Source organism: Polychytrium aggregatum (assembly GCF_025602895.1).
Source record: "Polychytrium aggregatum strain JEL109 chromosome Unknown BJ171scaffold_133, whole genome shotgun sequence".
Lineage (NCBI taxonomy): Eukaryota > Fungi > Chytridiomycota > Chytridiomycetes > Polychytriales > Polychytrium > Polychytrium aggregatum.
In genome coordinates this window covers 47,316-62,327 of record NW_026516335.1, presented here as the reverse complement: position 1 = coordinate 62,327, position 15,012 = coordinate 47,316, and the positions used below count along the sequence as shown (strand labels likewise).

Here is a 15,012-nt window from a genome sequence, read left to right as displayed (position 1 = left end):
GCTGGGCGCAGAGTCTGCCGATGAGCTCGAGTCAAGCCCCAGCGGCATTGGGCTCCGATTACGGTCATCGGCCGGGGTATTGTTGTTGGACTCACAGACGAGGCAGGGCATCAATGTTGACCTGGTTCTCAGACATAGAGTTGTTGGAAGCTTCAACCAGGTCCGTTACGGGCCTCGCCTCACCCCCGACAAGCTGGGCTTGCGCTCGAAAAGGTGATGAGCTCAAATCACGCCTGCTGAGACCCCGCCTCTCCTTGGGATACTGGTGCTTTCGTTCGGGACGACGCTGAACGACCGGTGGCCTCGACACGCCCGCGGCCCTCGATGGATAAGCAGCCTCGATAAGCCAGTAGCGGCGAGCGACGGTGCATCGGGCCATGGGCCGTGGAAGAGCAAGCTCCGTTCTCAGCTGACGGCATGCCACCATGGCTCCCTGCGGGTGGCGAAGATGGGGCCTCTGCGACATTGGGCGGCATCGATGGAGATGGCCGGGAATGGGGGCATCGTGAAATGTCGGATGATCCGGCCAGTGGCGAGCCGGTGGCTGAGGGATGGCAACTGAGACGGACCAGAGCGAGTGCCGAGGTGCTGACGGATCTCAGACAGGGTGATCAGATGATTGTGATTGGATGAGGGGGGGGGTGTGACGGAGATGGTTGATTGAACTGCTGCGTGGGAATCGGGAGCGTGTCTTCCGTGCGCTTGAGATGGGCCAGGGACCAGCGCGCCGCCAGGAAAGGGAGGGACATTGGTCATTCGGGCTGGCGATCTTTCCTTTTCCTTTCCCTTTTGGCCGTGGCCGAGCCAGGCGATGGTCTGGGCCGGGCGGTGCAGGCAGGGAGGCAGGCGGTGCTGGTTGCGGCCCGCATCTCCCCAGGCGGTGCTGGTCGCAACATGAACTCAAAAGCAGGCAATGTTGCTATCGACGGCGAGACAGCGCTCGGGTGTTTCTCGCCAAAGGTGTGGATCGAAGCCGTCGATTAGAGTTGGCGGAACGAGCATCTCGGCGGAGGAGCCACACTTTTCAACACCGCCGGTTGCCGACACGCACGGCCCTTGCCTGAAACGCAGGGCCACGGCCGCACACATCGCTCGGTCGCTGGGCTGAGGGTGCTCGTGGACCCACACAAGGACCCACCATGGAACCCGGAGGCCGCCAACGACGCCAACCAGCGCGGCCCACTGTATGCACGCGGATCACGAGGCCGGTCATGAGAAAGACCTGTATGCGAGCGGCGGTTGGGCAGTGTGTGTGCGGCTTGCACCGACAGCACCGACAGCACCGACAGCACCGACAGCACCGACAGCACCGACAGCACCGACAGCACCGACAGCACCGACAGCACCGACAGCACCGACAGCACCGACAGCATGCAACAACAGCATCCACCGACAGCGTCCGTCTGTGGTCGATATCGATCGCATGCACTTGTTATCACCATCGGCGATGAACATCCACATAATGTATCCTCAGTCCCCCCCCATCTTTCTGCACCAAAGAACATTGGCACACAGTCCCCAGTCGCCTGCTTGCGGCACCCTGTCTTCGCAGGGCAAGCGCTCGCATGTCCCCAGAGCGCCCTGTCCGCGCCGCCCAAGCACTGCCCCACCCCTTGTGGCGACCAAGGGGGCTGGTGGGGACAGCGCACAACCTCTGCTTGTCCGTCGGTGGGTCGTCACTCGTTTGTTGTTTGTGCATCGGCGCTCCACCGCTTGTTCGTTAATGATCCATTGCCCACCCGTCGCTTGTCCATCGGTGGTCCGTCTCCTTGTCGATCGGCAGTCCATAAGCGGCATTCGTCGCCAAACAGAAAAGAAAGGGACGCGTCGAAAAAGAAAAGACCTTGTGGGCAATCCACCCTGCGCTTGTTGGCGGCACTCCCAGCCCAACTTGCATCGGGGGCCCATTGCGCCCTCGACCAGGTCTATAAATGTCCTGGCGTCGCCCTCGCCATGTACATCACCATCCGACTCTTCGAGGACGCCCGCCCTCCCATATCCCCCACCACCACCACCACCGGCAAATCTTCCTCCTCAGCCTCTTACCGTGCCCGCCATGCTCTTCAAGTCCTGCACAACCCTGTGTCTGGCCCTGACCTTTGCCAGCAGCACCTTTGCTCGCGGCACCAAGTTCTCCCAGTACACCAAGTACCTCGATGCCCGCATCGGCTCCATCACCGAGCAGCTGAACACCGATGCCTCGGGTGCCTACCAGGCTCACGTCGACCAGTCCAACGACTCGACCTTCCAGGGCCTCGTCCAGAAGGTCAAGGACCACGTCGACTCCGAGAACCACCTCGTTGATGACGAGATGGACCTCTACTCCGATGAGAGCATCTCGAGCCTCATCGGCACCGTCTTTGTAAGTTCTTGATTCGCTGTCCTGTCTTGCCCGCGCTGTTCCTGGCTCTGTGTATATCTTGTGGCGGTGGCAGCGAAGGTGGTGGCGGGAGCGGGCCACACCTGTTCATCGGCAAATGTGCCATCCCGGCATATCCCTGCCCTGGTTGCTGGCTCGTTCACTTGGACCCGCTGGCATGTTCCACGCCATCCTGGTTGGAACTGAATGCTGACCTCTCGCATCGATCTGGTTATGTAGGGCGACAGTGTCACCGCCGATGGCACCGATACTCAGCGCGAGGCTGTCCTCTCTGCTGTCCTCCCCTCCTCCTTCGACGCCCGCACCAAGGGCTGGGTTGGCGCCATCAAGAACCAGGGCCAGTGCGGCAGCTGTGTCGCCTTCTCCACCGCCGAGATTGTTGAGGTTGCTCTTGCCACCAAGGGCGAGACCGTCTCCGTCTCCGAGGCCGACCTCTTCTTCTGCCTTGGCGCCGCCGACCAGGCTTCGTGCTCCACCGGCTGGTACCCCAGCCACGCCGTCGCCGATGTCTCTTCTCAGGGCTGGGTCGACGACTCGTGCTTCCCCTACGGCGCCGCCCTCTCTGGCCAGGATCTGCCCTGCAAGAAGGGCTGCTCGCGCCACACTGGTCTCCAGGAGGCCAACTTTGCCTCGATCAACGACATCAAGCAGCACGTCGCTGTCTACGGCTCGGCCATCACTGCCTTCACCGTCTACGATGACTTCCCCCACTGCTGCACCAACAACGCCGTCTACCACAAGACCTCCAGCAAGCAGCTCGGTGGCCACGCCGTCTCCATCATCGGCTGGGACGACAGCAAGAAGGCTTGGCTCTGCCGCAACCACTGGACCGCCACCTGGGGTACCAACGGCTTCTTCTGGATCGGCTATGGTGAGGCCGGCATCAACTCGCTCAGCGAGACCCTCGGTGTCATTCCTCCCTCCGGCCCTGCCCCTCCCCCGCCCGCCACCACCACCGTCCCTGTCACCCACACCAAGAAGACCAAGACCACCAAGACCAAGACCACCAAGACCAAGAAGCCTAAGACCAAGAAGCCCAAGACCCAGTAAAGAGGTCCTTGCTGCTGGCATTCACCGGATCCATCCATCCAACACGCCCTTCCCACACCCCCTTCCCACTCACGAGAAACACACCTCCCCGCATTGCTCAGACAATAATGCAGTAGAGATGGTGTAATTTCCACTGTCTATGGCTCCTTCCGTTCCTTCTCTCCCTCTGCTGTGCAATCGGAGCTGGAAGCAATGAATGTTTGCCCACCGTCTCAAATAAATCCCCCATACCTTCTATGAATGTGCTGTATATGATAGTGCTGTATATTTCTGAACCACTGCCTCGCACGGAATTCCGACTCTGAACTCCGATGGCTATAGAGCAACCACCCACCCCACCCCTCGGATCGAGACTCAAGCGGTTTGCCCGGCGTTCTCGCGCAGGGCTTGTCCATCTTTGGCGTCGGTGTGAGGAGAAAGTCGATTATCCAGTCCGGGAGGACTGGGTGTGGCCCTCATTTCCCCAATAGATATGGACACACTGCTTGGAGCCGTGGTCGCGCCTGGGATTACCCCGGCATCGGAGGTCGGCTCGAGGCTTCCGCTTTGGTCTGGCCGGTTATCGCTGGAGGCCTCGTCGCTTGTTTCCTGCCAGCGCCACCATATTCGCGACGGACTGAATCCTTCGATGCGGTACTCGGCTCGGCCTGTAAGAAGTTTAACCGGCTTAAACTTAGGCTTGGACTTGGCCGTGGTTGTGTCGTCTTTGCAGTCCGGAGATTCGATTTGGGAGCCACTTGGCTCTTTCCGCTCACGGATGATCAGGTAATTGGCAGTTGTCCAGTCGTCAGTCAGGCCCTGGTTATTCGAGCCGGACGTTGACAAACGGGCTGCGTTTGATGGGTGTGTGTGCACGTTGATCGTGCTTGGGCTTAGTGCGCTTGGATTATGGGCGGCCAAGGGGGAGAGGGAGGGGTGAGAACCGCGAACGTCGTTTGATACGGTGCTAGCGGAGGATTCAGGTCGTGGAGCGAGGTCGGATCCAGACGAAGAGCCGATGGCTGAATGGTTCTCGTGAGTCGATTGACCAGCAGCATGGGTAGCCGACGCTGTCGATGCTGTCGATGCTGTTGATGCTGTCGATGCTGTCGATGCCGCTGATGTTCCTGATATCGGCGTCGCAGAGGCAATGCCTCCTGAAGCAGACGTCCGCGAGGCCCAATTGGCAACTCTGTTGAGTGGAAGCGGGACACCAGTAGGCATTCGGAGGGATGCTTTGGTCGCAAGCCTCAACGAAAGAAAGATCCATCGAAGAATCTTGGCAGCAAGTGAATCTTTGCCATGGCTCAATGTCCGGACGGGCGTTCGACTGTCAAAGTGCATGACCAAGCTGAACGAGCATGATAGACAGAGTCGTGAGCGATATTGAACCTCACGCAATCAAGGACCATGTCCCTGCCGCATCAGATCAGCTGGAAGGGGTTTGTGTACATGTGCAAGCCCGGATGTCAGGCAGGATACCTTGCCCATTGGTAGTGCCAATAAAGCTCAGCCCGATCATAAATGTCCTCAAAGGTCTTGTTCAGCTGCGCAATGAAGATGTTCAGAAGCAAGATGGCTACATAGTTTGGGAAAATGACAGCAATCGATATGGGGCCGAGGGCCGTAATGAGAATCAAAGGATTGCTCGAATTGGATATCGATCGGAAGGTGCACCGCGATACTCAATCAGATGGATTGTTGCCCGCATCCGTCCTGATGATCGCGGGCACTAGAGCCGTTCGGTCGTGCAGTGAGAGCACACCAAGCGATAGCATATGGCAGATAGTAGATAACCGATGGCATGGTCATGCAAGGAGCAAGACGAACCTGTTATGATTTGGTAGAGGACATAGGCGGTCAGGATGAAGGGCTCAGTCGGGGAGTTGGAAAAGTCGTCGAGCGGCGAGCCTTGGCCAAACAGAAACCTGAGGTGGTGATTCGAGAGCAGAGTCAGCAACAAGCAGCGGTCCTGCATGGGCGGGATGATCAAACATGGACACCACCACCCTTCAGTTCCGAGGGAGAGAAGACATACCCAAACTGCGACAGCAGGGCCGAGGATGCCCTGGACCAGTGCGTCACGTTTTGGTTGTCGCCCATGCTGCTTCGCATCTGAAGACTAAAGATCTGTGCGCTGGAGAAGAGCACGATGCCATAGATGGTCGACCAGATCAACAAATCCTTGGTAATGCAAGTCCATATCACGATGACCAACGTTCCGAGGCTTGAGAAGCCGTTGGCAAAGTAGAAAGCGCGCAGCCAGCCCAAGAGGGCAAGAAGACCAATGGCGATGCTATCGATTAGATATCGGGTCGGCTGATCGAGAGAAATGGGAGCGCGGCGGATGGTAGTGCTGAGCAAAAGCAAAGGAAGAAGAGACCAGGTCGTAATGTTGTAGAACACAACCAAGGGATTGACGGCAACTCGGCTGAGTGGAGCCTTGATCGCTGTGGCTCCCACGACCGCATCGTCATTCTTCTTTGGCTTTGCTTCCTTGTAGTAGGGCCAAGTGAAGCGAGCAGCGGTGAACATAACCTCGCGGAAAGTGATGATGATGATGGTGACACATATCACACATTCGAATGATGCTCGCGCGATTTCACGGGAGTTCTTTGCGTAAATACTCGAAAGTAAGCTGGCGGTGGAGTTGGAGCTGATGCTGGTGGTGAAGTTGGCACTGGGATCGAAGATGTTGGGATCGACGCTGACGGTCATATTTGGAGCGAGGATCGCCGTGATGTTGGGATGAAGGTTGACGTCAACGTCCTTCCATGTACTATACGCCGATGGCAGGAGCATGAATGCCACGGTGATGGAAACCATCATGAGCACTTGGAGGGCAAGCTCGAAAAGGTAGGCTCTGCGGACATGAGTCTCCCATTTGATTCGCAGGAGGATATGCATGATCGGATGCGTGAGAATGTGATGGTGCTTGTGCTCAACAGCAATCTGGAGAGCGGATTTCTGCCCAACCGTGGGCGAGAATATGTTGCGCTTGTAGTGCAGCGAGCTGAATTCATCGACTGGGGTTTGATCGCCGCGTGTGGTGGGCCCGAATTCGATTCTCGTCGTGTCAATCTCATCGACTCGGTAGAGGATTGATCTCGACATGCCAAACTATGGAGACGGCGCTCATTTGGTATCAGCCATCAGCCATCAGCCATCAGCCATCAGCCATCAGCCATCAGCCATCAGCCATCAGCCATCAGCCATCAGCCATCAGCCATCAGCCATCAGCCGGGCGGGTGGAACGCCGGCGGTTGACATGGTCGATTGCAGCACAATCTCTGATTTGGTACGAGGCAAGCCTGGTGTCAGGGGCTCGATCGCGTCGGCTTACCTCCCACATTTGGGTCTTGATGGTGTCCATGGCACCAACATGGCCACGCTTAATCGCGAGGCGGAACGGGGTATAGTCATCATGGTTGCAGATATTGAAGGGGTGTTGATCGGATCCGCGGCCATACTCTTTGTCGCAAAAGGCGACGATGATGTCCCAGCAAGATTGCTGGTCGATGCAATTGGACTGGAATAGCCCCCAATAGGCAAGAACCTGTCGTTGCAGTATACCCACAATCAGAGTGAGCATGTGCATGCGACCATCACAGCGCAGCGGCACATCACTGATCAACCGAATCTCCATCCCCTGTAAGCATATGACTGTAGCCTATTGGTCGACTGCTGCGGCAATGGCAGGCTGGTGGATGTCACTTACGTGTAGAACCGTGTTGCCTGGACGGTGGTGTCGGTAGTAGGGTGGAGAACCCCGAGCAGACATCCAAGAGGATCCACGTCAGCCAACTCTACCATCCAGGGTGAGCGCGCCGCGACTCTCGATCCAATCGGTCGATAAGATCGAGGACGAAGGCGGGCGATACTCTAATCGAATCGACTGTGTGTCCAGCAACACGTACCGTTCCCTTCGACTGGGCATGATGGACCGACAGTAACATCTGTATCCTGCTTCACACTCCCCTTGTGTCTTTCCAGCAGGAGTTGGACGAGTTCGGTTGACCCGACGACTGCGGCAAAGGAGCTATCAGGTGAAGAGTACACTGACGTTAGCCAGATCCAAGAACAAGGCCAAATCTGGTGTACAATGCGGATGACATGGCCCGGACAGGAAACTGGGAGTCAGGAGCCTCTTGTTGTTTACGGGGAGCCGACACTTACAGAACCGATTTGCTGTGATCCGGTAGCGACGCCAAGTGGACAGAGGAGCGGAGAGATAGCGAGCCACAGGGAATAGATCGTGGAGAATATGAGTGTCGAGGGCCCACAACTTGGACCAAGCAAGAGCCGGGTCTTCGAAGCCATTGCGACAGTGTTTCGGAGTTACCCATAATACATGTAGCCGTTCTCTTCATCTGGTTTGAAGGCGCTGCCGCACAGCTGATCAGGGGAATGGATTCTGGTGATTGAGGCGGCATCGGCGTTCGAGTCGTTCCTGAGACACGCCGGGGCACCGGAGCATATCGTCTCCACGGCACCGTTATTGATCAACAAATCAAACATGCGGGGTTGGTTCTTCGCGGCAGCGAGATGGAGGGCAGTTTCGCCTTGGTATCGCCCAACGCCGTAGGGCTTGTGAACGAGGTCGGGGAATTCTTTGATGAGCATCACGGCTATCTTGTACCAAGGCGAATCCTTCGTTGCATCTCTGTTGCTCAAAATGGCAAAGTGGAGTGGGCTTTCGCCTTCTTTGCCGACGGTATCAAAGGTAATATAGTGGCTCTTGATCTTTGTGGATACGGCGGCCTCATCTCCTGCCTGTATGTCGTCCCAGATGGAGTTTGGCTGCGTGAGGCGATAAAATTGCTCGAATGCTGGGTGTGCAGCGTTCGATCAAGCAAGATCAGATCTCAGTTGCTGCATCCGCCAGCGGCATCTCAACAGAGCCAGCCCGAGGGATTCGTTGACTCTGGGAGTCAGGTCCGCGCGACCGTTGGAAACCGAGTGCCACCCACCTGAAGTTTGGGTAAGGTCGAGGTCGCCGCTCATGGTGAACGATAGGCGAGGCAGCCCAGTGCTTGGGCTCCGAGAGCAAAGGGATGATCAGGCAAGGGGAGCAGAGAGAGAAGCTTCTGCAAACGGGCCAAGGAGCAAGACGCAAGGACAGGCGGGTGTGCGGTCAGAAAGCCGAGGAAGACGGGAGGCAGGGCGTTGCTGGGCAAGCGTCAGGCCGGCGATGGCGCTTCTTATAGCGACATCAAGCTTCTCTGGAGCATTTCGTTCGTTCGCTGGATGGGTATCACCAGAGCAACCAGAAGAGCCACAAGAGAGGAAGGTTTCAACGCCGCCAACCCACCAAGGGCGGAAGCGGTGGCGACGGCCGCTGCTCGGAGGTCGGCCGCCGATGATGACCAGCCAAAGCCCGCCGACGGAGCAGCACCGCCGTCTGGGCCCGCCTGTGAGCAGATCCGTTGTTGCTGGCCAGATGTGCAGCGAACAAGCTCGCGGTGATTGATATGCCCTGCATCGCAGCAAAAGCCCGCATAACGCAGCCATCTGGCTGGGTTTGACAGCGACTCTGGGCGCAACCGGCCCGAAGGATGTGACGGTGCAGGTGACGAATCATGAGGCATGATGCGGATACCCCGCCGCTGCGCCCGCCCAGGACGGCTGGGGGGCGACGCCATCGGCGGTGTTGGGTATCTTTGGGTCGGCCCAGCGGCGGAGACCATTTCGTCGGCCAGTCGCGGATGCATGCCGGGTGCACTGCAAGGATGCTCAATGGGCCGGCGGCTCTTGAAAATGGAGCCATCTCACGACATCCAAATGCGCTGTGGTGTGCAGGCATGCGCCGGGCCAAGGGATTCGCCAAGGTGATCAGTTTTCATTGTATATGGCTTTGTCGGGCTCAGCCTATCGCAGAATACATGTTCATTTCGTATGGACGTGTCCCATTTTGCTTTTCTGAATAGCGTAACACCAACCGACTACCGACGCAAACGTCGGAGAGTCAAAATACTCGCATAGATACTTCACAACACAATCACCATAGAGACTTTCCGAAGCGCACCGCTTATGCAACCGTTGCAATCCACACTTTCCATGCAGCACCGCAGGTCTTGGTCGAATCGCCAGAGCAAGCCATGTTGCACTGGCTCGAGGCAACGTTGGTGCCGGTGGTGCCGCCGTTGCCGCCGGCTGAGCCAGAGGTGATGGTGTTGCCACAGTAGCACTCCGAGCCGTACTCCAGGCCGTAGTACCTAATCCGCACGATTGCTCATCGTCAATGATCGTGCTCAGCATCCGATTACCAGAAAGCGCTCAACATGGATGGCACTTACTTGGACTTTTTGCTCGAACAGAAGCTGTTGCAAACTGCGGGAGTCATAGAGCTCGAGACCTGAAGCAAGAGAGGCCGTCCGATCAACTTTCCAGCCATCAACACAACATGGATGGCAAGCTATGGGGAAGGAGCATTACCTCGCTGTAGTCGGCCAAAACACGAGCCGAGCCATCGATATAGCAGCCGGGAACGGGATTGGTCGGAGGCGGGGCGACAGTGACTTGGGCAATCCAAACTCTCCATGCAGCGCCGCAGGTCTTGGTCGAATCGCCAGAGCAAGCCATGCTGCACTGGCTCGAGGCGACGTTGGTTCCAGTGGTGCCGCCGTTGCCGCCGGCTGAACCAGAAGTAATGGTACTGCCACAGTAGCATTCCACTCCGTATTCAACGCCGTAGTACCTGATGGAGGTTAGAACGTCGACTGTGAGTGCAATGAATATGACTGACGTGTACAAACGCTGAATAGGTGTGGCTCAACTCACGTGGATCCCTTGCTGGCGCAGAAGCTGTTGCAGGTTGCTGGCGTCATCGAGGAGGATTGCTGGAAGGAAGGAGGGGGGGAGACACGAAGGTTAGTTGATGACATGCTGTGTGGGATGCGTTCGATATCCGAGGAGGCAGCGTACCGTAGAAAAGTCCTTCAAAACTCGGGCCGAACCGTCGATGTAGCATCCAGGAATCGGATTGTTGGTGGGGGGAGGCGGCGGCGCAGGTGGCGTCGAGGATACTTGAGCGATCCAAACTCTCCATGCAGCGCCGCAAGTCTTGGTTGAGTCGCCGGCACAAGCCGTGTTGCACTGGCTCGAGGCAACGTTGGTTCCAGTGGTGCCGCCGTTGCCGCCGGCTGAACCAGAAGTAATGGTACTGCCACAGTAGCATTCCACTCCGTATTCAACGCCGTAGTACCTGATGGAGGTTAGAACGTCGACTGTGAGTGCAATGAATATGACTGACGTGTACAAACGCTGAATAGGTGTGGCTCAACTCACGTGGATCCCTTGCTGGCGCAGAAGCTGTTGCAGGTTGCTGGCGTCATCGAGGAGGATTGCTGGAAGGAAGGAGGGGGGGAGACACGAAGGTTAGTTGATGACATGCTGTGTGGGATGCGTTCGATATCCGAGGAGGCAGCGTACCGTAGAAAAGTCCTTCAAAACTCGGGCCGAACCGTCGATGTAGCATCCAGGAATCGGATTGTTGGTTGGAGGAGGCGGCGGCGGCGGCGGCGGAGGTGGCGGGGGAGGCGGAGGAGGCGTGGAGGAGACAGGGGCAACCCACACTCTCCAGGAGCCTCCACAAGCTTGGGTGGAATCACCAGAACATGCAACGTTGCACTGCGAGGTGGCAACATTGACACCTTCGACGCCACCATCGCCACCAGGACTGCCTGAGTTGATGGAGTTGCCGCAGTAGCATTCGGATCCATACTCGACGCCATAGTACCTATGTAATCGCGAAGGGAGTTGTGTTAGTGGCATGGAATCTGTTGGATTGCAGTGAGACAGCGACCAAGTGGCAGCGATTGCAGTCGATCGCTCGACGTTGCTAAACCCAAATGACTCGTAATGCGCATACTTGAAAGACTTGCCGGCGCAGATTTGACTGCACGAAGATGGAGTCATCGAGCTCAATGTCTGGCAGTGCAGGAAGAAAAGGAGTCGATAAGCATCATGGCACTGCGGTGCAAGTACCCGTCATCATATTGCATGGTCACACCTGTCTCTGATCATGATAGAACGGATTGACATCCTACTCACCGTGCTGTATCCAGAGAGGACGCGGCTGCTACCGTCGACGAAGCAACCAGGAATCTGTAGAGGTGCAGCAACCAAGTCGACAGACATTCGCCAGCCACCTCCACACATGTCGCTGGAGCTTCCACTGCAGGGCGTGTTGCAGTCGCTGGTCGGAGCCAAGGTGCCGGCGACTCCGCCGTTGCCGCCAGCAGTGCCCGAGACGATGCTGTTGCCACAATAGCACTCGCTGCCGTTTTCAACTCCAAAGAGTCTGGCGATAGAGATTGGATCATTTAGCATCAACTAAATGTCCCATGGTGAGCCGTCACGACAACGGAACGAGTCCATGTTGTGCTTGCAGGCATGCTGTCGCACTTACTTGTATCCGTTGCTGGAGCAGATGCTGGAACAGGATTGGAGTGTCATCGAGGACGATTGCTGTGTGGGTATACGTATTGGCAATCGGTCAGTACGAGCACAAAGATCATTTTTCCAAAGTTCGCTCTTCTAATCCACTGTATGGCTGTATGGCTGTATGGCTGTATGGCTGTATGGCTGTATGGCTGTATGGCTGTATGGCTGTATGGCTGTATGGCTGTATGGCTGTATCGCTGTACCGCTGTATCGCTGTACCGCTGTATGGCTGCAATCCTATACAACAGCCACATATGCTGTTCGAGCACCATACCCCAGCAGAGTACGACAGGACGCGAGTGGGACCGTCAACATAGCACCCGGCGTAACGGCCCGGAAGAGCAGACAGCAAGGTGTTCGATGCGTCATCGCCGTTGTTGGGGTAGATCTGGAATGAAGGGATGCACTGACTGTCAGCATAGTAGCGACTCTACAGTGTGTCCGAGGGTTGAGATATGGGGTGGCAGCCGCCGACGATACTTCACCATGAAGCCCCCGAGGTTTCTGGCGTTCGAGTATTGAACTTTGCCCGTGATTGCCTCCGTGTCATCGAACGAGACAAACCGCGACTCGGCCGCGCTGTATCCAAAACTGGCGTAGGCTTGATTGTCCCAGTACGTCGAGTAGGTGGTATCTGCGATAATGCTGTGATAGTCCCAGTTGAGCGAGGCGGGTGGAGAGGTACCCGCTTGACCGAGGCCGTGAGTTCCGCCATCGGCCACGCCAAACCTAAACGATGATAGGGGTAATGTGTTAATGGGCATGTCAATATTCTTGGTTTGGTGTTGCCAGCGGCAAGCCAGGACGCAAGACACGAGCTCTCAAGTAGACAATGAGATGCGGTACTCACCAGGCATGGCCATAGAACGGAATGCCGACAACAAGCTTGTTGGAGGGACAGCCTTGGGAGAGGTAAGTCGAGACCGTAGTGTCGACGGAGAGACTGCCACCGGCTGATGGATATGCCCGCAGCGAAAGTAGGTGGATTCATATCAGCTTACATTCAACGAGAGGAGCGCACGGCACATGCAACGGCTGTAGAGGCGAGGCCATAGGGAGTGCAGCGTCTGTGGCGACAGCTAGGGAATACAGAATAGGGAATGCACGAGTACGTTGCGGTGGAAGCAAGACGTACTTGAATACAGAGGAGCGTGGTGCCCAGTGTTGGAGTCCCAAGATCCAGCCATGTCGTAGGTCATCAGCTGCAACAGACAGAGCAGGTGATGCAGTTTGGATCAGCGAACGGTGAAATTGCGGGCGACAAACAACACGAGCTTGCTCAGTGAACGGGTCGGCGAGCAACGCGATACACTCATGTCATCAGAGCCAGCAGTGCAGTGCAGTAGCGCATGTTGCCGATACAAGGTGAATGGGGCCCAAGAACCACCCACGTTGACATAGTCCACGATGCCACAGACGGTCGGGAGATCCATTTTGGAGCTCTCGTCTCCGGCAGGGGCGGCAATACTGATCAGGTAGTTTTCGTTGTTGGCAGTCTTGCCGATGGCATTGAAGGCAGCACGGGTCTTGGAGAGCAGGTTGTTGAACTTGGCACGGTCGTTAACACGTCCAGGATAGGCACAGCCGCTTGAAGAGCAGTCCGAGACCGAGTCAACGGTGCCGCCGGGAACAGGTGAAGAGGCGGTGACGGCCTGACCGCCATGCTCAAAGACAGGGTACTCCCAGTCAAAGTCGACGCCATCGAAGCCAAAGAACTGGACAAACTTGACGATGCTGGTGACAAACTTGTCAATGTACTTGGCTTCGGTGGCAGGCGAAAAGAGGTTGGAGTCGGTCCAACCACCGATGCTGATAAGGAATCGGAGGTTGGGCGAAGCGCTCTTGACCTGCTTCATCCTAGAGAGTGGACGAGAATGAGCGCAGTATCAGGGCAGAGGTTTGCCATGGGTATCAGCATGGAAGATTTGCATGGGTATCAGTGTGGAAGAGAGCCAGTTGATACAGATCGAGTCAATTAGCGACTGGTGCCATGAACATTGTCGAGGCAAGTTGGATGAGCAGAGTCAGCGGCTTACAGATACGCATAGCTGCCGCAGATCACCGGGGTGTTGCCGTTGATGAACTTGCCCTGAGAACATGGGAGGCATTAATAGAGCGGCGAGAGGTAGAAGAGCGACGAAGCAACGAGGCGATAGCAGCGCCGCAGCCAGGAGCAGCACCAGGCGGAGGCAGATGTCGTACGCTGTTGGCAACAGACGTGCATTGGCCATTGGGGTTGAAGCAGCTGGAATCAGGGCAGTTGCCGCTGGCGCCGACTGGGGAGATGGGAATGACGTTGGGTTCAGGCAGAAGGACAGGATTGGGGCTTGCTGCCGAAGATGCGTCGTGTGGAGCAGCAGATGGATGCAGCAGATGGATGCAGCAGATGGATGCAGCGAGGCTGGCGGTGGCGAGCTGTCTTACTGTAGGGAACCATAGCCAAGAGGGGGTTGGCGCCGGTGCTGCACTGCTGGTTAGCAGGGACAGCAATGCAGCCGCTGGTGTCCTGAGTTCCGACAAAGTCGGTCTGTGGAGCGGGAGGCGGTCAGGAATGGAGTTCATATCGCCGGACGTCTGTCAACGTCAGTGGACATCCTGGGCGACGCTGGGGCTCACTGCACAATCTCAAGGGCACTCACATAATCGGTGGTTTCGTCCATGAAGCTGACATAGTACTGGTCCAGAGTGGCGTGATACTCGATGGTGGCAAAGGCATAGTTGATGTGGGTGTAGCGATCGGTGACGGCTTGGGTGTACTGGAGAGCATGGTGCCGTACGAGCGGGGTCGGGCACGGATGAGCAAAGGGAGATGGAGCGGATGAGCATGGAGCTGGAGAAGGAGCACCAATGATAACAGACGGAGAGGCAGATGGTCTGGGCAGTGGATAGAAGCGCGGCCTGGGTGAGACCGACGAGGGCGGAAATGGACCGATGTGCCAACCTGGAAGGGTTGCTTGCTGGCCAGTTCTTGGTAATACCATCCGAGATGGTAGCCAACGAGATGAGCGCCTCTGGCTGGCCCAAGGGCGAGCAGCAGGGTGCCAAGGGCAAGAAGCGAGACCATCGCTGCAGAGTTCGATGGAGACGAAGAACGACAGGGGGGGGGGAAGAGGCTGGCTGGCTTTTTATCGCAGGCCGAACAAGCTGACATGGAGTGA

At 56.9% G+C, this 15,012-nt stretch overlaps 3 protein-coding genes across 3 annotated transcripts; 1 reads left to right on the top strand and 2 right to left on the bottom strand.

The window, feature by feature from the left end:
- The first annotated feature begins 1,985 nt into the window (after positions 1 to 1,985).
- Positions 1,986 to 3,656, top strand: BJ171DRAFT_574459 (uncharacterized protein). Its single transcript, XM_053113717.1, has 2 exons — positions 1,986 to 2,362; positions 2,600 to 3,656. The coding sequence occupies exons 1-2, from the start codon at positions 2,057 to 2,059 to the stop codon at positions 3,428 to 3,430; spliced, it is 1,137 nt and encodes a 378-aa protein (XP_052961729.1). The 5' UTR covers positions 1,986 to 2,056; the 3' UTR covers positions 3,431 to 3,656.
- A 16-nt stretch (positions 3,657 to 3,672) lies between these two features.
- On the bottom strand, positions 3,673 to 8,907 carry BJ171DRAFT_540809 (uncharacterized protein). The gene is made up of 10 exons (XM_053112943.1): positions 8,380 to 8,907; positions 7,752 to 8,238; positions 7,586 to 7,597; positions 7,327 to 7,448; positions 7,128 to 7,144; positions 6,753 to 6,965; positions 5,448 to 6,529; positions 5,240 to 5,337; positions 4,892 to 4,988; positions 3,673 to 4,760 (listed from the first exon to the last, which is right to left on the bottom strand). The coding sequence occupies exons 1-10, from the start codon at positions 8,411 to 8,413 to the stop codon at positions 3,785 to 3,787; spliced, it is 3,138 nt and encodes a 1,045-aa protein (XP_052961728.1). The 5' UTR covers positions 8,414 to 8,907; the 3' UTR covers positions 3,673 to 3,784.
- A 324-nt stretch (positions 8,908 to 9,231) lies between these two features.
- On the bottom strand, positions 9,232 to 14,939 carry BJ171DRAFT_540805 (glycosyl hydrolases family 18-domain-containing protein). Its single transcript, XM_053112942.1, has 16 exons — positions 14,796 to 14,939; positions 14,494 to 14,610; positions 14,289 to 14,381; positions 13,891 to 13,943; positions 13,246 to 13,711; positions 12,990 to 13,056; positions 12,705 to 12,807; positions 12,340 to 12,583; positions 12,129 to 12,242; positions 11,820 to 11,878; positions 11,458 to 11,711; positions 10,841 to 11,187; positions 10,697 to 10,755; positions 9,845 to 10,106; positions 9,706 to 9,764; positions 9,232 to 9,624 (listed from the first exon to the last, which is right to left on the bottom strand). Exons 1-16 carry the CDS (start codon positions 14,916 to 14,918, stop codon positions 9,438 to 9,440), a joined length of 2,607 nt encoding a protein of 868 aa, XP_052961727.1. The 5' UTR covers positions 14,919 to 14,939; the 3' UTR covers positions 9,232 to 9,437.
- Between the last annotated feature and the right edge of the window lie 73 nt (positions 14,940 to 15,012).